The sequence below is a fragment of the Ursus maritimus genome, unplaced genomic scaffold, assembly GCF_017311325.1.
Source record: "Ursus maritimus isolate PB19 unplaced genomic scaffold, ASM1731132v1 scaffold_3, whole genome shotgun sequence".
NCBI lineage: Eukaryota > Metazoa > Chordata > Mammalia > Carnivora > Ursidae > Ursus > Ursus maritimus.
The window spans coordinates 50940238-50964366 of record NW_024425563.1 but is presented as its reverse complement, the minus strand read 5'-3'; the positions used below and the strand labels follow the sequence as shown (position 1 = coordinate 50964366).

General features: G+C 40.5%; 1 protein-coding gene across 1 annotated transcript in view; it reads right to left on the bottom strand.

Moving 5' to 3' along the window:
* IGF2BP3 (insulin like growth factor 2 mRNA binding protein 3) overlaps positions 1-24129 on the bottom strand; it is a 148209-nt gene that overhangs the window by 33892 nt on the left and 90188 nt on the right. The window contains exons 4-6 of the mRNA XM_008686388.2: positions 10029-10080; positions 9871-9934; positions 542-823 (exon numbers count right to left, since the gene is read on the bottom strand). Of these exons, the coding sequence (XP_008684610.1) occupies positions 542-823; positions 9871-9934; positions 10029-10080 (398 nt within the window). The remainder of the gene's footprint in view (positions 1-541; positions 824-9870; positions 9935-10028; positions 10081-24129) is intronic.

The window sequence follows — 24129 nt, the reverse complement described above, 5'->3', positions numbered from 1 at the left end:
GAAGCAGGCTCATAGCGGAGGAGCCTGATTTGGGGCTCGATCCCACAATGCCAAGATCACGCCCTAAGCCGAAGGCAGACGCTCAACCCTGTGCCACCCAGGCACCCCCGGAATGACATTTTTTACTGAAGTAAAGCAAGACTGAAACACCATCTCTGTACTGGACCCAGAAAATTACTTACAAAAACACCGAAGGCAGGTATCCCTGGGGATGGGGGTGTGCATAGGGGAGCAGAAAACAACCAAGAAGTAGCCCTTTTATTCATCAGTGCCTCCCCCATCAGAAGTGGATTAGGGATCATTTGTTTTCCATTCATGTGTACAAATCTGAAGTTCTCTTTCAGATTAAGCTTTAGCCTCAGTTTTATATAAAATGAACACTAAGATATCAAATCACAAGGTTCTTCCGGATTCCCAAGTACTGTGCAAGAAGGATCATAGCCACACTCAGAAGGACATCAAGTACCAGAACAACTTACTCTGCTATTAAGATTCAAAGGGGAAAACATTAACACCCCTGGCAGCCTCAACTAATACTCACTTAGACTGAGTCTGTTTGGTAATGTTCCGAATGGTGGCACCTTCTTTTCCTATAATGGCTCCAACAAACTGGGTGGGGACCAGCAGGCGTAGAGGCAAGTCACACGGTTTCTGCTTGGAGACCGATCCTGGAGACCCCTGCCTCGATGAGCCCCTCTGCCCAAACCCACGGCGACCTCGAGGCTGCTGCGAGGGGTTCTGCTGGGCAGCAATTTCATCAGGGATGTAGGCCACTTTCAATGTGAAGCTCTCCAACTGGAATCCATTCAGTTTGTCTAATGCTCTGGAAGGTGACAAAGGGCAGAGTATGGGAAGAGAAATCGAGCTCTATAAACCTTTCAGCAAAGCAATACCCATCTCTTCCACTCAGGATTACTAGCTCTAAAACTTCTGAATGAAGCCACCGAACAAGTAGCAAACCCCTAACACATGTAATCCAAGCCCCAGACACACACACACACGCCCGCACGTGCACACACACACACACACACACACACACACACACGAAGAAAAGACCAAGCTTCCAAAGAGAACATATTTACCACCTACCAATGAAAAGTAGAAAACAAAAAAGCTTCATCAAAAGAGTTTGACAAAATGTTACTACCCGTGAGGTTAGTAACAGCTTCTGAATACCCAAACAGCAAGAGAAGTGAGTGGGCAGTCTTTGTCTTGTCTTTCCAAATCAGAATGGAAAAGACGTTCCAAATACGTACCTCCCTCACTTCATCCTCCTAAAAAATACAAATATTAAAACATTTTAAGAAGTGAAGGACAAACAGTCCTAAACCACTCACAGGAGATTCACAGAAGTTAATAGGATAATCAATCAGTCAATAAATTCTCAGTGCCTGTTTGAGCAAGTCCCTGAGAAAATAGCAGTCCCTGACCTTGGGGAGTTTATGATCTGATTTGGGGCAGAGAGGCAGGGGTGCTGGTGAACCAAAAAGAGCAAATGAAGCTATTTTCTACTTTATCTAACCATCCATCCATGCATCCATGCATCCATTTATCCACCCATCTCTATATTTTGAGAGGAGCTCTACTTTTTTCTTCATTTTTAAACCTTATTATGGAAAAGTACCCAATCTTCAGCATACACCTCAATGAATTTTCTTAAGGTGAATATGCAGATCCAGAACTAGGATGTACCAATGTTCCAGAAGCCCCACCATGACCTCTTTTCAGTAGTCACCTCTTCCCTCGATTTCTAACACTATAGACAAATTTTGCCTGTTTCAAAATTCTGCATTAATAAGTACATATGAGTGCACGCTGTGTACTATCATGTCTGGCATCTTTAACTTATGTTTATAAGACTCATCTACATTATTGTGTTCTACCTTACCTACGTATTTTGTAAGTGGATAACTCGGCAAAAAACTGATAAAGATATGGCCAAGATTTCAAAAGCACACATAAACACTCCTAAGAATATGCACTCCCCAGCACACAACAAAACTAAAAACACAAAGGCCCCACACTTTTTCTCTAGGGTTACACAAAGTCTTTGTTCAGATTCTGTTCCAGTGGGCACTAAGTTCAGCCCAGGCAAGGAAAGAAAAACAGGCATGAGGCGGTCTCTGTCTAGTTGCTCAGAGCAGTCATTTCCTAGTCACATACCGTTCTCCTTATTTGCAGATTCAGTTTCTGACTTGGATGCAAAGGGGAAAAAAGAGGTAGATCTAACACCAAAAAGGGCACCATAAGCATGCAATTGGCAGACAGGGCATGCTCATGTTTTCAGGACTCCTAACTCTGCCCTCTCTCCTTACTTGACTCCTCTGTGTGACACTGTCCTACGGTGCCTAGAGCACAGAATGAACTCATATTACAAGACATCCCAATTGAACAGAAATCTGTAAGTAACAAGGAATTTCTCCATCCCCATCATCAGCCCCAAGACCCTTCCCAGAATCACTGTTAACTGTGAAAATGTCTGCAAACGGACCAGCACTTTTCACCGTGTGTGTGTGTGTGTGTGTGTGTGTGTCTGTGTGTGTGTGTATTCAGTACCCTCTTTAAAAGCGTAATTGAACCTGAAACTAATGTAACATTGTGTGTCAACTGCACTCAATTTTTAAAAAAATTTTTAAGAGGTACAAATTTTCAGTTTTAAGTACTACGGATATAATGTACAACATAATAACAGTTAACTCTGCTGTTTGGTGTATTTCAAAGTCGTTAAGAGAGAAGATTCTGAACATTCTCATCAGGAGGAAAAATTGTTTTTCTTTTTTGTATCTATGAGATGACAGATGTTAACTAGTTTGCCTTGCCAGTCATTTCATCATATATGTAAGTCAAGTCGTGATGTACACCTTACACATATACAGTGCTTCGCCAATAAGCACTTTCATCTTCTCAATAAAACTGGTAAATAAGAAAAATTATAAATTATACCCACAAATACACAGGTATATATTTGAATACAAATATAGGAAAGAACAGTGTGTGGCTTCTAAATTATCAATAATATTTCAGTCATTTTTTTAATTAAAAATTGCTTTAAGACACCTAAAAATATAAAAGCATAATTGAGATCTTAACATTAGTTATCGATATTGCTTTTTCCCCCCCATATACAATAGATCTTGGGATATTTCTCAGTGATTTCTATTTTAGAGGATTTTTTTTTTAAAGATTTTATTTATTTATTTGAGAGAGGGAGAGCTTGAGAGAGAGAGAGAGAGGGCGCACCAGCAGTGGGGAGGGGCAGAGGGAGAAGCAGACTCCCTGCTGAGCAGGGAGCCGGATGCAGGACTCAATCCCAGGACCCTGAGCTGAAGGCAGACACTTAACCGACTGAGCCACCCAGGCGCCCCAGAGGGCATTCTTCTCCTAAGTTTCACAGGGTGATAACAGCACACACAGCACAACTTTTACCAGTGCTCTGATAACTTAGGTTAACACATTGTTCCTTTCCCCCTCTCCTCTTTTTTCTTAAAGAAAATGTGGAGTAAGGGCCAAAAAATATTTTGGTTATTTCTAAAGGATGACAACAGCTGAGAAATTTTATTGACATTTATGAGGTATACTTATTTTAGAAAGCTGGAACTGCACACAAGTTTCAACCAATTAGATATTCATTCAGACAACTTTTAATTTTTCCAAAGGCCACGGTGAAACACGTCACTGACAGTTCTTTCAAAAGCAGAAGGAAAGGGGAACCTGCATGGCTCAGTCAGTTAAACATCCAACACTTGATTTCGGCTCAGGTCATGATCTCAAGGGTTGTGAGATCCAGTCCTGCATTCTGTGTCCAGCTCTGTGCTCAGTGCGGAGTCGGCTTCCCTCCCCCTCCCTCTGACCCAACTCATGCGCACATACGCACACATGCTCTCTCTCTCAAATAAATATTTTAAAAAAGAAGAAGAAAAAGAAAAGCTGAACGCGATAGTGGAGGAATCAACTCTACCTATGGGCATAAAGGCAATATAGTTTGCTACAATATCCTTTCCCACTACACAACTGAATATTGCCACCTTCAGAAGAACTAAAATTTGTGGAGCTAAGTCAGTAATGTTACCAAAAAAAGGTAAATAACTTCTTTCTTGAGAGAGAGGACCATACACAGACACAGACCTCCTCCTCCGCGGGGATAAAATGATACACAGGTTAGTCACCAGCCGCTTCCAAGTGTTCTGGGGCTATCTAAATAAAGTTACACGTGTCCCCGAGAAACAGCTCTCTCAACTCAGCATAAACTCACTTCCAAACTTCATTGCTTTGCTTTAAAAAAAAGATTTTTAAGGGGAAAAGAAAAATTTCTCTCACTCAGAAGGTCAGACAGCATGGTGTTCTGGTACGCAGTGTGCCGCCTGGTCCCCAGTGCTCCAAACTCACAGTGCTCCTGTCAGAGAGCACTCAGCACATACTCCGCGTGTGGTCTAACTGCCAACTAAGAGTTCCGGGCACTCCAACCACAGTGCTCCAAGCCTGGATGTAGCTGAAAAGGTGTAAGAGTAACCCAACTGCAAACAGCCGCTTCCTCCTGATTAGAGACCCTAAGTTTCTTTAAATTTTAGGTCAATTACTGCAGCCTTTTTATGCCCCAAGTTTAAAATTCAGCTATGGCATCAGGTGGCCTGCTGCGTTTATGAGGCCAACATTGTAATATTTTCACCAAACCTGCTGTATATGCAAGACGTATGATAAACAATTATCATAACGACTCGAAACACATGTGTTTCAGTTCAACGGAACTCAAGGGTGTTTATCAAGCAAGCACAACCTCACGATCCTGTTTCCCATCATTACGAGACGGCTCTGCTGCGATTTAAGAGTCATTCAGAAGGTGGTAAGTAGTTTTGCGAGCTGGTAGCACTGAATCATATTGATAAGAAGTTTATCAGAGTAAGTCACAGGGTAGAGCTGAAAGGGCCTTGAGACAGAGAATTAGCAGTTTAACTCAAGGATGAGGAAGAGGGAGATAGAGAAGAATTGAGGCCCAGAGAAGTTAAACTTATCCAAGAGTAAACGCATACAGTTCCAAGTAGCACAAAAGAAGATGTACCAGGGACCAGAATTCTAATCCAACTTGAACAATAAATAGCCAAGTAACCTTGGAAAGGTCGTTTTCTTGTTTGGTATCAGCCTCCTTACTGACAAAACTAAAAGATTAGATTTAGAGTCCCTTTAAACTCTAAAACTCCAGACCGCACTACCGTGTATGACATAGTTCTGAACAAAATGAGGTTTAACCCTTATTGAAAATGTTAGAGGCTGAGACACACAATTCTGCCATAATTAGTAAACATCTGGTAATATACCATTGCAGGGATGCTGCTTAAGGCAATAATTATGGACAAAGCCCAAATATTTACCTACAAAGGAATTTATTATTAAACTGGTTCTAAAAGCAAAAAAAGAACCCCCGACAACCTAGATACGCAGTAGAGGGCTGTATACATAGACTGGTAGGAACAAAATATTCAAATAGAGATTACAAACAGTATAAATACAGTTAATGGCAAAACAATCTGCAGAACCCCACAAAATCATCTTTTGTCACTTTGTAAGTTGCGACATGGGACAACGTCTACTGAACTTGAAGGCAAATATAAGTGTTATTTATCTTGAATGGCAAAATGGCAAGAATTTCCACTGTTTTACTACTTTATCAGTCATTTATTTTTCCAGAATATATCTTGTTTACATAATTTTCAAAGTTTAAGGGTAACTCTCCTCCCCCTTAGCCATCAGCCACATTGTTTCAAACACTTCTTCAAATGGATGTAAAAGCCTTTGCAATGCTAGCTTCCAACTATAAATAGACTGTACTCGTATTCCCTAACAGAAACATCAACATCAGAAATGAGAACCCTAGAGAAAAGAAACTCTAAGAACTAAATAAAGGCGTACAAACTCTGAAGGGTTATTTCTGTCACACATTACAAACCTTCCAATGAGTAATGTCTGTCCTTGACTGCATTATCCATGCATCCCCAGAGGACAGAGGAAACAGGATCCAGAGACCCAAACCTCTCTTGCTCCGAGACACAAGAAATACTAAAATATGTACCTCTGTTTTTAATGATTTTTTTAAGAAAAGTTCTCATCATTGTTACCCATTTTGTTATTTTAACAAATTAGTAATTCAAGACTTAAGATTAAATTAACGTATGTATTTCCTAGCAATGTACATATTATTAACCTTTGATTTTTCTTAGCCAGAAGGTGGCAGGAATTTCCATGTTAAATTCTAGAGACACAGTCTTACTGAAGAACCCTCTTAAAAGTGGCATTCCTAGAGCTTTATGGAACAAAGAGGCAGCCACAAATGTTTTTAAACTAGGGCCCGATCTCCTGAGTATCAGTGGCCAGTCATCTGAAATGAAGTATACTATGCAATAACTGATAGGGTATTTTCAACAGCAATGAAAAATGTTAGGAAAATGCACAGTAGCTGCTACCTTTAGAACTCTTACTACCTTCTAGGTATCATCACAAGTGTTTTGGAGGCAGTATCTTAGTTTCTCTCAACAGTCTCATGAGCTAAGGACTATAATTACTCCCATCTTACAAGATGGGGGTGAACTAAAATAGATTCATCTGGCCAGAGTCACAGTGAGAAAAGTGGTGGCACAGAGTCCGTTCCATGGACTGGACTCTGGAACACAGTCTCCACCCCTTACTCCCACCTGAGCAGGCACATCCCAGGTACCTGTACTCCCGGGTAACAGGCGCTAAGCAAAGAAGTCAATGAGATTATCAATTCAGCTCTCGTTACCTGTAGGCGTGAGCTTTGGATGGCTGCCAGGGAAAGGGTGTGGAGAAATCACATCCGGCTGGTGCAGGCAGCAGACAGTCATACTGGAGCCCAGAAAGCAGGCAACCAGGGTTCAGGGGAGCAAGTCCTAGACAGACCAACCTTCCCCAGCTCAACCCACTTCAAGCCGCTCTAGAAGCAACCCAGAAACAGAGGGTTGCACAGGAGGTCCTCTTCACCAGGTGTCTATGTGTCAGGCCATTTGATAAGACCATTTTCTCTAAGAATGTGTGTATATGCATGAATATATCTGCTTCTTGTCAACCCTCTTGCAGCTGAGAAAACTGAAAATCAGAGAGGTCAAGGTTATAGTCAGAGCTGTCCGACTCCAGAGTCCATGCTCCATTAGATCTAATACCTCTCAGAATAAATTCTCCTCACAGAACGAGAATGTACTCCACATCTTTTCTAAAAACTTGAGAATTTTAGTGAACAATCTTCATAACATTGTTTCACAAAATTGGTGGGTTTTTTTCCCCATTTTTAAAAATCCATTAACTTTCTCTGAATACACCATTATTTTCTACTTCTCTTAGATCTCAGGAATTCTTGAGGGGGAGAAACCTCAATATGCTTATAAGGAAACTCAACTTGGTTAGGAACTGAAATCAGGGGATCCCCATCCATGACTCTTTCACCACAGGGAGGCACAACCTTGAGGACAATGACTTTGCCTTTATTCACTGGCATCTTTTGGTCAATAGTTGGTAATTGATAAATGTTAACTGATGAACTATTAGAGAAAGGGATATGATGACTATTTCCGTCACTGAAATGCCCAATTTATTTGTTTAGGTTACCTAATTTATTAAATTACAAATTCCTAACAATCTTTTCCTCCCTCCTTGGGATCAACAGGACCCTGTCAATTTCTAACAACCACTTACCAAGTACCTTTAGACTAAAATGTCTCCACATTCGTATTGCGGTCATGTTAGGATTAATGTCCACAGTAACTGTGCCTTGACTAGCCAGTCTACACTCCTTCTGCTTATACTCTTCTTAACTAGATGGAATTTTTTTTTTTTTTAAGAGGGCGGGGAGTGCTAAATGTCAGCCTGTCCCTACTTATTAAGTTCCTCTATGTCTCTTCAAAGCTCTGTAGGTTATGTCTCCTTACAACTAAGTAACTGTTAAATTAAGTATGTCCCCCTTAACCTAGCTTCACATAAGTTTTCAAATAGAAAACTAGGACAGGCCTCTCTCTCTGAATATCCTTGGGTTTAACATGGTAGCTCCTGTTTTCCATCTGACAGAGAGTTGACTCTACCAAGTATTCATTACAGATCTTCATAAAGACTGAAATAGAGAAGACAAAATGTCCTGTTCTTACTGCCTCATTTTGATGCCCCAATCTACTTTCCTGTTTTTCCCATTACACAATATGGTTGAAGAAAGATTTTTTTTTAAGCCAGTTTTACAACTTATACCATAATTTCTATGATATCCAAATACCTCACATAAACAATTTTTTTCAAATGAATGAAGGATACAAGCAGAGGGAAAAATAGTATGCTTTTAAACATAGTCAAAGTTTCATGTTAAAACATTAAAAGTGAATCCCATTAAGTCTCATTTAGGAGGGAAAAAAATATGAAATTAACATACTTAGTTACTACTTTTTACCCACTGGATCAGTTTGATGAAGCCCCATGTTAGGGAGAATAAAGAGAAACAGACTCTCACAGTACTGATGGGAATTTGAAGTATTTCAAGTTCTATGAAGGATAATTTGCCAGTATCCAACAACAAAAAAGAAAGCACATACCTCTAGACTTAGCAAACCTAATTCTAGGAATTTAACCTGTAGCTATGTTCACACACATGCAAAATGACATGCATAAAGGGATTCACTACAGCACTGTTCATAACTGCTAGAACCTTAAAACAACTTAATATCCAATCTGGGACTAAATAAGTCATTCCATATCCATACAGTCAAATTCTGTGCAACTCTAAGAAATATATTTACATGTACGAAACAGTCAAATGTGAGGTTTGTCTTCTGTGTAGTTACCTCCAAGGAAGGGAACAAAGTCACTGGGGGCAATATTGGGAGGAAGATTTACATTTTCTGTGCCTTTAAAAATCTGAACCATGTTAGGATTACCAATTTAAAAAATAACTTCCATTTGTGTTAATGCAAATTTCCATCCTTCCCAGCCCTCTCTTTCATTTCATAGCCCCTCCTTGAGTGGGTACTGCCTTTGGTAACCTAGCTCTATTCCCACCCTTGCAGCTGGTTTCACCTTCCCTTTTAAGGCTCAGGGTCAGCCAGCATGGTCTTTCCTCTCACCTTCTTATACGCAGAGCACAGGCAGTCTGCTCCTGCCTGTACTGTATCTAGAGGTGGTTAAGCCTTCCACGGTCCACGAACACTCAGCACTTTGCTACAGGCACTTTGCATGCCATTCCTCTGTGTTCTGCTCTGAGCAGGTCTGTCCAAGGCAGTATTTGTGACATCTTCACCTTCTAGTCTAGTGCTCAGTCACTTCATTAGATCACTCCCAAGCCTACAGAATTATCTTTTCCTAGGGGAGATTTTTTTCATCTGTGAAGTTCTGCCTGTCAACTGCCCTGGAATATATTTTTCAACCCTAAAGGCAAATTACATTGATCCAATGTCTGCACACTCCTAAATTATAATAGTAATCATTAGAACAATCAGTGACAAAGGACACTTAGTATTTAACACTGGTGTTAGTTTAACACACGATCAACTTACCAGCTTTATATAAAATAGCAATACTGTATGTAACATACCAATAAGGAAAAAAAGTCTTTATAAAATTTGGCAAGGATACCCAGGCCCAGAGCTTTTTGTAAATAGGATGGAAATCAGCTTCACACTATGTCACTCTATTACTGGCATTGAAGACATACTGAAAATGTAATAAATCTTTACCAATGCTGATTCTTTTTAGATGTCCAAACTTAAAATGAATTGCAGGGTCAAAGTTTGCAAAATAAAACTTATTTCTGCTACCCAACAGCCCAAAATATAAGCACTGTACTTAACCTAGTTATTACATATAGATTAAAAGTTCCAAACTGCTTACTGTCTAGCTTGGTCCTTACTGGAATAGGTTACATTTACGACTGCAGTTTCCGAGTCAGTGTTCACTAGAGGAAGAGAAAAGTGAAGAGAAAAAAAATGTTAGTTTTCTTTCTATTTCCTTCCTTTTACAAATTTGAAAGCAATTGAGAAGACATGTACCTTGCTCACAGCTTTCCACCACTCCATACTGGACTAGTAAACTATCCAGCACCTATCAGGAGGGCGAGAAGAAATTACAGAGTTTCAATTTCCCAAGTTATTAACAAGGGCAGAACTATATTTTAAAATCACAAAGTAATTGTGATGGAAACGAGCCCAAAAAAAATTAATGGGGGTTTTGGGAATACAAAAGCAAGGGAAGGGTACCATAGAGAGCACATAGTGGGCTTCTCTCTCCTGCCTATTCCCAGACCCCTGACTTTAAACTCACTTCCTACGGCTAACCAAGAAGTTAAGTGGCTCAGCAAAGTATTCGAAACCCTAGCCGCCTGATTCAGGAGCATGTATTTCTCATACATATATCAACACATCATCATATGAGATAAGGCCCCAAGTCAAGTGTTATCTTTAAGATGTTCCTTTTCAAAGAACTTCCTTTCACAGATATTATGGGCAAATCAGAACAGACTATTCTCAAGGGAGACTGGCAAAATGAAAAGAATAGTTGATTTTCTACCTGGAGTCTTAGGTTGAAGATTAACCTAACTGGCCTGAAATTAATTTAACGCTGCTGGAAAACGTACAGTTTGAAACTGTCTCTGTTTTTACCATCTTTCCTGCAGCTGCATGATTATTACACTGTACATGTTTTTCTAAAGAGAAGCTGTTAAAACAGTAACTAAATTCTTTTATAGTATAAACTGCAGATGTAGAGCTAATGGTCTCATAAGTATAAACCAAATTCAACTGTCCTTAGCTTCCAAGAACTGTAAAGCTTTTCTTGAAAAGTAAAACAAGTTTTTATTAATTTACAGTGAACCACTGACTCAACAATTTAATTGCAGAATTAAAGGACAATCCCTTCAGAATGTGTTTTACCTCCAAGAACACAGTAAACCATTAAGAAACACTAAATAATCTTTTTTTGTTAATTCCCTACTAAACTTTAAAGCAATTTCTTCTAAACAAACATTTATCTCCTGTGGTATCTTTCAGGCGTTTATTTTGTTTACTGATTTGAGTTTGAAATTTATATCAAGGTTTGTCTGGGGATGCACTTCAATATTTTTCCCCATTTTAAATAGGGTCAATACCTATTTGTGAATGGAATAGTTACCTATTTTTATACTGCAGTTTTATGTGGTAGTGGTCGAGAAAGGTGTAGGGAGTAGGGATGAATACCAATTTAATTTTAAATAAGCATCATTCTTAATTCTTCCTAAAAGCAATTTGTTCAGGAATACATAAGTCTCCACATAGTTTATGCTACCTTAACCCGTACGACTATACATATATATATATATATACATACATAGATTGTAAATATATAATATATACATATACACAGGCATAAAATAAATGATATGTTTTAACTTAAAAAGAAAATCAAGGAAATGTACATCAGAATTTTCACTGCATATATTATAGAAAGCCTAATATTTTCATAACAAAATTGCTTGAGGGTGCCTGGCTGGCTCAGTTGGTAGAGTAAGTAACTCTTGATCTCAGGGTCCTAAGTTTAAACCCCATGTTGGCTGTAGAGTTTACTCAAGAAAAACAAAAACAGAAACCAAAAAACTGCTTGTAGTTATACCATCTATTGCTATTGGTTGTCAATGATCCCCTGTGTAAAATCTCAAGGAACGTAATTAGAAACTACAATTCTATACACTAAAAAAAGGCAAATTTTATTGTATGTAAACTGTACTTAAATACACCTGATTCATAAAAATAATAATAATCCTAAAAACAAACAAAAAACAGGTCCAGCATCAATCTAGGTAGCTAGTTAAGAAACAAGTTAACACCACAACCTGAGGGATTTTATATGGACACCAAAAATGAATTTCAATGGGTCTTTGATGTCTTAAATCAAAGTTTTATGCACAAATTTGGGGGGTAATCATAACTGAGAGACAGAGGAAGGGCTGTTAATAGCTCAATCCGATTCCCAAATCCCAAAAGGGTTTCCAACCCCCAAATGACTGAGCAGGTCTATAGTGACCAGGTCTCCTTCAGGGTATCAGGCAGGCATTTGTCTCAACGCGCTATGTTAAACTGGACTACCACACTGTATCACACGACTCCAACCCACTCAACTCTCCAAGAGTAACTACAACTTACCCTAGATAAGTTCAGACATTTTGATTCATCCTGCATTAACTAGGAAGACAAACATTCCTGTTATCTGTCACTTAAACCAACCACTCCCGGGTTCTTGTCTCTTTTCAGTTGTTAGAACATCTTATAGTTTCTACCTCTCCCATCTATTTCCGCCACATGTTTTAAACTAAACAGCCTTGTTTGAAGGTAAGAAGTAAAACTTCCATTGCACATTTCCAACATTTCCACAAATCTCTTCAATTCTCAATCCTAAATGAATTTATGGTGACTCAAGCCACAAAGGAAACATTTCTCCATGCGTCACTGTATTTAAAATTCCAACTGGAGGGGAAAGAAGGCATCAAAGCAAATTAAAGCCTCAGAGGAAATGTCTTGGTGGAATGTCCCTTTATATATAAAAAAAAAAAAAAAAAAATATATATATATATATATATATAGAGAGAGAGAGAGAGAGAGAGAGAGGACTTAAAAATCTCAAATATTCAGCCTTTTAAAAAAAAAAAGTTCATCCAAATGTAGAAATAGCATCTCACAATAAATGCAAAGATTATCACTGTCCTTCACATAGCTGTGGAGAATTAAGATCATTTGTAATTGCACAGGGTGGAAACAATCTAGGGTGAGGAATGGACCGACAAATGTGGGATAGTCATACAACTGAATCTTATTTGGCCATAAAAAGAAATGAACTACTAGCATATGCTACAATATGAATAAATGTTGAAAACGTTAAGTCAAAGAAGCCAACCACCAGGGGCACCTGGGTGGCACAGCGGTTAACCGTCTGCCTTCGGCTCAGGGCGTGATCCTGGCGTTGTGGGATCGAGCCCCACATCAGGCTCCTCCGCTGGGAGCCTGCTTCTTCCTCTCCCACTCCCCCTGCTTGTGTTCCCTCTCTCGCTGGCTGTCTCTATCTCTGTCGAATAAATAAATAAAATCTTAAAAAAAAAAAAAAGCCAACCACCAAAAAGAACAAAAACAAAAACAACACAAGTTAAGTGATTCCGTTAGTAGGCAATGTCTAGAAAAGGGAAATCTGTGAGACAGAAAGTAAATCGGTGGTTGCACAGGGCTGGTGAGTGGGAAGGTAGAGGGTGACAGCTGAAGAGGCTTCTTTCTGAGATGATAAAAAAGCTGACAGACATTGGCTGTGGTGATGGGTGCACACATCTGTTATACTAAAAAACAATGAATCATACACTGTAGATGGGTGAATTATATGTGAACTGTATTTCAATAAAGCTGTTAAGAGTAACTAAGATTGGGGCGCCTGGCTGGCTCAGTCAGTTAAGCATCTGCCTTTTGGCTCAGGTCATGATCCCGGGGTCCTGGGATCGAGCTCCATGTTGGGCTCCCTACTCAGCAGGGAGTCTGCTTGTCCCTCTTCCTCCTCGTGCTCCCTAATAAGCATAATCTTTAAAAATAAAAATAAAAAAGAGTAACTAAGGTCAGTATTGATAATGGCCTATGTTTTTTTTTGTTTTTTTTTTTTAGCCTTGAAGAGCTACTGAAATACAATGAACTGCACAAAATTTGATCAGTTCTGCCATTACGTACACTCGCCTGACACCGCCGCCATAATCAAGGTAAGTTTCTTCACGCCCCTCTTCAATCTAGTAGGCTGGTTTGTTCATATGCAGAACATTGAAATAAAGATCACTGGAAAACTATCTCTGTGCCTCAGACAGGATCAGACTTCCTGTGGCACAGCAGACCACCTCCACCACCCCCACCCCTGCCCCGACCAAACGAGCTGGAGTTCAGAGGTTCCCCTATGGGCATTTATGGGCAATTCGTGCTCTGCAGATAAACCTGCTAAGTGCTTATTCTTTATACCCACTGCTCATGAGGTCCCATTGCCTCTGAACCGGCTGACGCGAGGGTCTGACTGACATTTTGCTGCCACTACTCTGTCACTCTTCTGCTAGAAGTTACTACTCCTCCGTGGCTTCGAATTGCTGACAGAAATTATCACAAGTTCAAGCGGGTGGAGGAGATCATCAATGATCTGGTCCTGCCCTTGCATTGTACTTCCTCTTCAGTGTCCCTCCCACACACCTCAAGCTCCAGGCACACCCTCAAGACTGGGTAAAGCACCCTTGTTTCCATAGTACCTGAGCTCCCCTAATCCTAAAAATGAGAGCGATGTCATTTTATAATCTCTTCACTCATCTTTAGTCTCCCAGCGGACTAGTCATTATTAGCCATAGCGATGGGATTCTCACGTATGTCATGAATAATCTATTCCTCGTGCTTACACTGGCTTCCGTGCTCACGAAAACTTATAATCCACCCACAGCAACAGAATCCAAGTCCCCCTTGTGTGCCTCACGTGTTGCAGAGGATGATGGGACCGTGCTGGATAGTACAATCTTGTGCGCTGCTTTTTTCTGAAAGTACCTCTGGAAATGCCCCACCACCCTCTACCCTCCGCCACACAGAGCTCCACTAGCCTCTCAACGTTGTACGGAAGGAGACCATAGCTTTGTTACCTGAGAACCACACGCTTAGCTCAGTGAGGACCAACAACAAAAACTGAAGGGTTAATGGGAAGCCACAAAATCGTTTTTGTCCTAAGAGCAAAGGAAACTAATTCCGGGTTCCTTCACAAGTCCAAAGTGATACAAGCAGGTATTTACCATGAATTCATGTGAAATAGATGTAGCAGTGTAATGTAAAGTCACAAGCATTATAAAAACCCATTAAATTAAAATTCAAAGCAGGATATTTAATGCTCTCTTGCTCCAACATGCACTTAACCAAAATACACACCCATGTACACACACCCACACAATAATAAACGTTCCAAACACCAAAACCACACTCAGACTCTGGGGAGGGTTACCAGAAAGAAGTTGGTTTTATGGGGGGGAGGGGGGGTTGCAGCAAGTTACTGACTCGCAGCACCTTTATTTCCAGATCTGTCAAAAGCACTCCTGCGACTTTCCCAGGGCTGCCATTACAAAATACCACAAAAACTGGGAGGCTTAACAACAGAAACGTGTTCTCTCATGGTTCTGGAGGCCAGACGTCCAAAGTCAAGGTGTCAGCAGGCCCTGCTCCCTCTGTAGGGTCCAAGGAAGAATCCTTCCCTGCCTCTTCCAGCTTCTGGCCGCTGCTGGCAACCCTTGCTGTTTCCCAACCTTAGCAGCACCGCCCCACTCTCTGTCTCCATTAGCAGCACATGGCCTTCTCCCCGTGTCTGGGTCTCTGTGTCTCTCCCTTCTCACATGAAGACATCAGCCACTGGACCTAGGTCCCACCCTAATCCCGTATGATGTCATCTTAATTTGACTACATACACAAAGACCCAATTTCCTTTGGGGGCGGTTAATTTAAATTCAATTATTTAACAAATAATGTGTAATTGGTTTCAGAGGTAGAAGTCAGTAATTCATCAGTTGTATATAACACCCAGAGCTCATTACATCACGTGCCCTCCTTCATGCCCATCACACCCAGTTACCCCATTGGTCCAACCCCCTCCCCTCCAAGAAAGAAGTTATTTTTTTACTATTCCCCATTTCAACAAGAACAAGGGAAAAACCTTCACAAAATCAACTTTGGAGAGCCAGGTATGTGGAGATAAAGGGAACTTCCTTCAAATACAGCTCAACACATTTTACAGAAGCAGGAACCCACTTGTTGCTATTTATGGATAAAAAAATCATTCCAGGAATTTTATTCTTTTACATCATCTATGGGAAGACGAGCTATATTAACAAAGAACAACTCTATATTGCAGGCCCCAATAAGCATTTGTAATACTGGTACAAAGCTCAGACAGAAAAAAATTTAAAGAAATATCCACCTTGGGGTGCCTGGGTGGCTCAGTCATGAAGCGTCTGCCTTTGGCTCGGGTTGTGATCCCCAGGGTCCTGGGATCGAGTCCCGCATGGGGCTCCCTACTTAGCAAGGAGACCTCTTCTCCCTCTCCCTCTGCCCCTCCCCCCCCTCGTGCTCTCTCTCCGTCTCTCAAATAAAATCTTAAAAAAAAAAAAAAAGACCTATCCACCTTAATGAGGATTTCCCTAAAGTGTGACCACCATAATTATCTGAGTAACAAACCATTTTCTCACAATAAACTCCGTAAAAGATTTCAACTCGAGAAGGACAACATACACAGACCAGATCTTTGACCACCTCACAAGCCACATCATCTCTATCACTGAGCACACCCAGAGGACACCTCAGCCTCCATCATCCCACATGAATGTTCCCGCGTGAGAGGTGCGTAGAGCAAAGCCTCACAACCTTCTAGCCACCCTCAACTTCCACAAGTGAGATCCTCTAACATGGGAAGGAGATAATTTAGGATTTTATAAAATCACATGATCCAGCAACTAACAGAGAACAGTCTGGGTTATCACGCGTGCACACACGGGCCTCAAGGGCACAGAAGGAAAGCCTCGGGAGCTCCTGCGGGGAGAAACCTTATGATCGACATCCAGGCCCAAACCCAACGCTGTGTCCATTTCTCCTGTTACTGCCTCTTCTAGTCCTCGGTGATACCTTCTAGAGTCACAAACCAAGAAGCCTTGTTCATTTAAGCCTCGAAAATTCCACCTTCAGCCCACTGAAACTCATCAATACAAGTGCACCTACACCTTGCTCTGGGCCTACCCACTGCTGTCTCTTCCGCCGCGCGAGACCCAGCCTCTGTCACCTCTCTCCGCGCTGCTGTAGTATGCTCCCGGGCTGTCTCCCCGTATTCATCTCTGCTTCCAATTACTTGTTCTCAAACAGCGAGACCTGCATGGTCAGTGTGCTAGCCACTGGCTACCTGTGGCTACCGGGCACCTAAAACGTGGCTAATCCACATGTGAAATGTGCTTAAGTGTAAAATAAACACCAGGGGCGCCTGGGTGGCTCAATTGGTTAGGTGTCTGACTCTTGATCTCAGCTCAGGTCTTGATCTCAGGGTGGTGAGTTCAAGCCTTGCATTGGGCTCCACTCTGGGGGTGGAGCCTACTTAATATATACATACATACATACACACATACCAGACTCTGAAGGCTTAGTACAAAATATATAAAATCTCATTTTTAAAATATTGATTACATGTTAAAATTGTAATATTTTGGCTATTTTAAGTAAAATACTATTAAAATTCATTTTCACCTTTTTTTTTTTTTTTTAACTTTCTTAACATGGCTACTAGAAAATTTTTAATTGCAGAAGTGGCCTGCATTTTCTTTCTACTGGACCACACTAACCTAGACTGATTTTTAAAAGCTGAGCTAATCAACTTAAACCCTATGATAAACTCTAAAAGCTTCCCTTTGTATTTGGGAAAGGATCCAAAATCCCTAACAAGTGCCCTGAAGGCCCCATGTGACCTGTTCATTATTTAATGCCAAGCTCTCCTCTCCAACTACACTGGCCTTCTTTCAGTAATGAATTATGGGTGATAACATTGGGGGCTTTGAGTAGAAGCACTGTCTTAAATATTTTATCTATTTTAACTCATTTAATTCCACACAATCCCATAAAGGAACAACCCATTTTACAGATGTGTAAATTACAGCATGGAGAAGTTAATAGTATTTTAACTTGGATAGATAGTTAAGTGATAGAGAAATGATTTAAAACCAGAGCTGTCAGACTCCAGTGCCCACACTTGTAAGCACTTGGTCAACTAAGCTGCCTCATTCTCCCACACAATTAAAATAGAATATAATGATACAGACTGAAGCCAGTCAGTTCTTACTTCGCTGGAAGATCAAAATCAGCCTTCAGCAGGTGAAAAACTTTATCAACTCCAAGGACCAACAAGCTTCCCTAGCCCTTGTCCCAAGCACTAAATACTGTACTTCTTTTTTTTTTTCTTTTTAGATTTTATTTGAGAGAGAAAGAGCACGCACAAGTGGGGTGAGGGTCAGAGGGAGAATAAGACCCCCCCGCAAAGCAGGGAGCCCAACGTGGGACTTGATCCCCGGACTCCAGGACCATGACCCGAGCCGAAGGCAGACGTCCAACAACTGAGCCAACCATGTGCCCTAAATACTGTATTTCTATATACCTCAATCAGATTAATTTGTTCTATATTTTACTAACTGCAATACTTGTAAAACACGCCAAATAATATAAAGTTAGGGTCCGTCTGACTACCTGCTTTCGAAACAGTTACTTCCCCCAGATCCTCAAAGAAACCACTGTCAGTTTGATGGCTTTCTCCAAATGTTTTTAGAAGCATGTGTCCCATGAAAAGATATTCAACATCATCGGTCACTGAGGAAATGTAAATAAAAGTCACACTGAGATTGCTTCACACCCACTAGACGGCTGTAATTTTTTTTAAGGAAAATAATAGAGATCTTGGCAAGCACGTGAAAAAATTAGAGTTCTCATACTTTGCTGGAAGAAATGTAAAATAGTGCAGCCTCTATGGAAAATAATACGGTAGTTCCTCAAAAAAATTAAAAATAGAATTACCATATGACCCAAGAATTGCACTTGTGGATATATACCCAGAAGAACTGACAGCAGGCGCCCAAAGTGATATCTGTACACCTATGTTCCTAACAGCATCATTCACCATCGCTGAAAGGATAATGTGATGTATACATACAAATGGACTATTTATTACTCAGCCAAAGAAGGAATGAAGTACTGATATGTGCTATAATGTGGATAAATCTTGGAAACATTACACTAAGTGCAAAATAAGCCAGACATACAAGGTCACATATTATACAACTCCATTTATCAGAATCGGTAAATCCGCAGAGACAGAAAGTGGAATCGTGGCTGCTGGGGGCTAGAGTAGGGAGAAACAGGGAGTGACTGCTTACAGACGGGGTAATCTTTCTAGAGTGATGAAAATGTTCTTGAATTTGTAGTGACGGTTGTACGGTCTTGTCCATATGCTGAAACCCACTGAATTGCACACTCTAACATGGTTACTTTCATAATTACGTGAATTCTAGCTCAAGTTTTTTTTTTAAGTACAGGTAGATTTTTATGTATTCACACATCCACACACAGAAGAGGATGATTTTGTTAATTTTCATAAGATCTGATTATTGTTCTAAACAGCTTACATACACTTTTCTCAATTACTCCTCACAATGTGGCTACTTTCCCCATTTTGAAGATGAATAAACTGAGGCAGATTTTAAGTAACTTACAGTATGACATTACTTGTCCTGCCTTTTTGCTCCCCAGTCTGTCATCTTGGTGACCAGTCTGTGTTGGTAAACACAAAATTACATTATTCTTTTTAACTACCACATGGATTTCCATAGTACCGACTATTAACCTGCTGTCTTTTCTTCAGTCCCCTCCAAATCCTGAACACTAAGCTGTCTGGGGCTACCCCAACATGCCACAGGGTCTGGGGAGAGCCCCGCAGAAGACTTAAAGAGCACTGACTGCCTGGTCTTCCTTCCAGGGCTTGGCCCCCCCGCTCCCCAACCAAACATGGAAAGACCAGGGAATCCTAGAAGTAAACACAGTCTCAGTTATTCACTTACTTACTCCTTTAGCAGAAAGGTAGGGATTATCACTCCAAACAGCTACAAATGACTAAAGGAAAAGAGAGAGCAGTTCAAAAGCCTTATTACAATTCCAACATTATCATGGGTGAAGGCATTAATTAAAAAGTGACTCATCTAATAAGGTGGAAAAATATCCAAGATTACAGTGGCCTCCCCAAGAGGTAGCAGACAATCCCAGATGCTGGCATTTTATCCATCACCCCTATTTGAAGTTTATTTAAAAATGAAAAATAAAAACAGCTGGAGCAGAAGAAAGAGTTTGGTTCCAAAGTCAGTACTGATGAGGCTATCTCCCTTAAGAATTAGTCTTTCAGATGTACATTAGTTATTCTACTGGGCTTTACGAGGCCTTATAATGAAATACTAGAAGTGATGAATGGGTAACAATATATGGCATAAACATATACTGGAATATTGTCTGGCCATGAAAGAAAAGAAGTACATATTACAATATGGACACACCTTCAAAATGTTAAGTGAGAGAGGCCAGATATCATACAATATCATTTATATGAAGTGTCCAGAACAGGAAAATCTATAGCAACAAAGCAGAACACAGTTGCCAGGGGCTGCACGGGGCTGCGAGGGAGGAACGGCAGTAACTATTCATGTCTATGGGGTTACTTTTTGGATAATGAAAAATGCTCAAGAATTACATAGTGGTGATGGCTCCTTACACCTTGTGAATACACTCAAAAACATTGAATTATACGCTTTAAAATATTAATTTTATGGTACATGAATTATAGCCCAATTTTCTTAAAAAGCGCATTTAAGACATAACAGGATATGAACTTACACAACTTTTTCTTCTTTCCTTTTCTCTTTCCAAATCTTGTACAGTGAATGTGTAATTTTACAATCAAGAAAAAAAGAGAACATCAAACTGGATTATATTGGCCTTTAAATAGTTTTCAAGAAGAAAAAAAAGCCAAGACAACAGTGTTCTCCCCTCCTATTCTTAAGGCTCTCGCTTGGAGAGAGTTCAAAAGGAACAAATGAACGAAGGGCAGAGCCAAATGCATGAATTTTTTGGGCAGAGGAAAGAAAGATGCTTACCATACCAACCCATTGTAACAGACTTAAACCCTGCTAAGACACAGTGCTAGAAGAGACCTAAAGGCCGGACAAAAGCCAAGTGGAATCCTTCTGTCCATTGCTATTTATTTCCTATGACAGACATGCATTTCCTTAGTTGCTTTTGAACAGTGCGGTGGACAAAGCATCACGATACTGCCAACCTCCTGACAAAAGGTGCCCATACCCATGTCCTTGGAATTTCCTCATTCTGCAATCCACTGGTCTAGCGGGGCAGGAGTACCTACAGGACAAACCAGGGTTTTGCCCACACCCACCCAACCCAGCGTCCTCAGTCACTGCTAGTGTATTATTCAAGATCAAGGTCTAACTTGGAGCCCAGCATGTATGTGCTATACTTAAAAATCGCTCATTAGCTCTTGAGTACTGCTTTTGCTCCAAAATTCTACTGCACAAGCTTTTCACCCAGATCCTACCCCTCAGATTGTAACATAATCCTGCTATGTGCCATTTAGAAAATAATTGATTCCCCACTTGTATGCTGTCTATTACTGAAGAATTGGGACCAGAAGGAGGCATGCTCAAGTAATTTTAAAGCTTTTAGGGCACCTGGGTGGCTCACTGGCTTAAACATCTGCCTTCGGCTCAGGTCATGATCCCAGGGTCCTGGGATGGAGCCCCACATCGTGCTCCCTGCTCAATGAGCAGCCTGGTTCGCCTTCTCCGTATGCTGTCCTACCCCTCCCGCTCGTGCTCTTGCGCGCTCACTCTCTCTCAAAATCTTTTTTAAAAAAGGTTCTTATATTTTATAGACAAAAACCAAATTTTTATTTTTTAGCAGTTTCACTGACATTTAAAAAACTCAAGCAATGTATCTGCCAGAATTTCATTTATGGCCATAAGCTAAGCTAAAAGCAAACTCACTCACTTCACAACCAGTGCATCATCTGCAACCCCAGTAATTACCCTCCTACCAGTTTACATCACTGTTGTATTACAGTCTCTACAAGTCGAACAATAACGGCCCTGCTCATTAGTGACACCTCAGACGAGTACAAAAATCAAAACTCAGAACCCCCTAATAAACAGACTCATTTTAAGCAGAGCCGTATGTGGAAACACTAAGTACATGGGTCATTCTGATCAACATGTCTCTAACACTCATTCACATACATACAAAGAACACCGATGGAGGCATAGGGCAAAAACCAGGACAGGTGGGCAGACAGATTAACATGTTCACATGCAGGCTAACATGTAAATCACGTATCTGGTAAGTGACTTATATCTAGACTATAAAAAGAACTCTTTCAACTCAATAATAAAAGACAACCCAATTTAAAAATGGGTAGAAGGGCACCCGGCTGGTGCAGTCAGTTAAGCCTCCGACTCTTGCTGCCGGCTCAGACTGTGATCTCAGGGTGGCGAGACTGAGCCCCAAGTCAGGCTATATGCTCAGCACAGAATCTGCTTAAGTTTCTCTCTCCCTCTCCCTCTGCCTCCCTTCACCCACTTGCTCATGCATGCGTGGTCACGCCCTCTCTCTAAAATAAACCAATCTTTAAAAATGAAAATGGGGGAGGGGAATGGGTAAAATAGATGATGGGGATTAAGGAGTGTGCTTGTTGTAATGAGCACTGGGTGATGCATGGAATTATGGAATCACTATGTACTGTACACCTGAAATTAATATTACATTGTAGGTTAGAGAGAATAAAACCTTAAAAATTAAAAATGGGCAGAGGGCCTGAGTAGACATTTTCCCCAAAGACGACACACAAATTGCCAAAAGCACATGAAAGGACGCTTGGCATCCATCATTAGTCATCGCGTAAATGCAAACCCAAACCACAATGATTTATCACTTTAAATCCACTAGGATGGCTATAATCACAAGGTCAGATAATCACAAGGTCAGATAATCACAAAGATAACAGACAAAGGATGTGGGGACACCAGAGCTCTCAGGTATCAATTCCAGAGCGGTATAGCCACTCTAGAACAGTGTGGCAGTTCCTCAAAACCTTAAATAGTTACTTTAGGACTAGACAACTGCGGTACTATGTATATTCCCAAGAGAAATGAAACATGTTCACTCCAAAAAAAACTGTACGTGAATGTTCACAGCGGCATTATTCACAATAACCAAAAACAGTGGAAACAACCAACATGTCCTTCAACAGATGAACAGGGAGACAAAAAGGTAGTGTATCCATACAATGGACTGTAATTTGGCGACAGAAAGGAAAACATACTGATACATGTTACAACACAGAGATGTCTTGAAAACATTTTGTTAAGTGAAAAAAGCCAGACACAAAGACTATAATGATTGTGTTTTAATGAAATGCCCAGAATAGGCGAATCTATACAGACAAAGGATTAGTGGTTACTTAGGGCTAACGGGTAGGTGGGGGATTAAGAGGGGTCAGCTCAAGGGTACAGGATTTCTTTCTGATGTGATGAAAATATTCTAAAATTAACTGTGGTGACAGTTTCACCTACCTGTGAATATACTAAAAACCACTGATCTGTACACTTTAAGCAGATGAATTGTAGGACATGTGATTATCTCAATGAAGTCATAATAAAAGGGGGGCCTATTTATAAGAATGAGAAACTGGAAAACAATCTATATACCAACAAAAATAGTCTTTTCAAATTATACAGCCGTTAAAAAAGAAAGGCCATGAACAGATCTCTACAACAAACCTGGTAAGTACTAAAAACTAAGCCTGCAAAACAGCACTCATGGTATTACTCCACGCATGTCATAACCACACGTGTATAGCCAAAAAATAAAGCATGTTCAGAAAGTTCTTCACTGAACCTCCTCGTCACTGGAAATTTTCACTTTGACTTTCTGTTTGGCTTTTTATATAAGCAGCACGTATTTTGTTTACAAAAATGAGAACTTTTAGTTCACGCTGGTGTCATGTGCATGCTAGCTAGCTTCTCTGCTTTCTTAATACCGGTGTCCTGGCAGAAGGACTCAGGAGCCAAGCTGAAAGAGCTCCCACCAGCTAAAAATGGAACAAACGGACTATCGGTAAAGCTAACAAAAATAGACTGAAACACAAATTAATATTATAAACTCAAGTATCGAGTATATGAACTCAAATACTTAAAAGTATCTGTTACCGCTGGAGAACGGAGACTGGTAAATAAACAGAATCAAACAGCGCCTTTCTGGTAGGAAATTAATCTCACAGTAACCAAACAGTATCTCTGCAGAAGTTTCTCTTTATAAAAAAGTTTTTCAATTAACAAATGAAAAGAATAAAACTGAAAAGTCACCCTTTTGGCTTCCCGTTATAAAATGGATTTCTCAAAAACTATGGATGCTGAATTACAAAAAGGAAACCAAATACATGCTTCCTGACAGACGTCTGTACTACCCGCTATGAATTATTCTTGCTTGAAGCTGGGGGGGGGGGGGG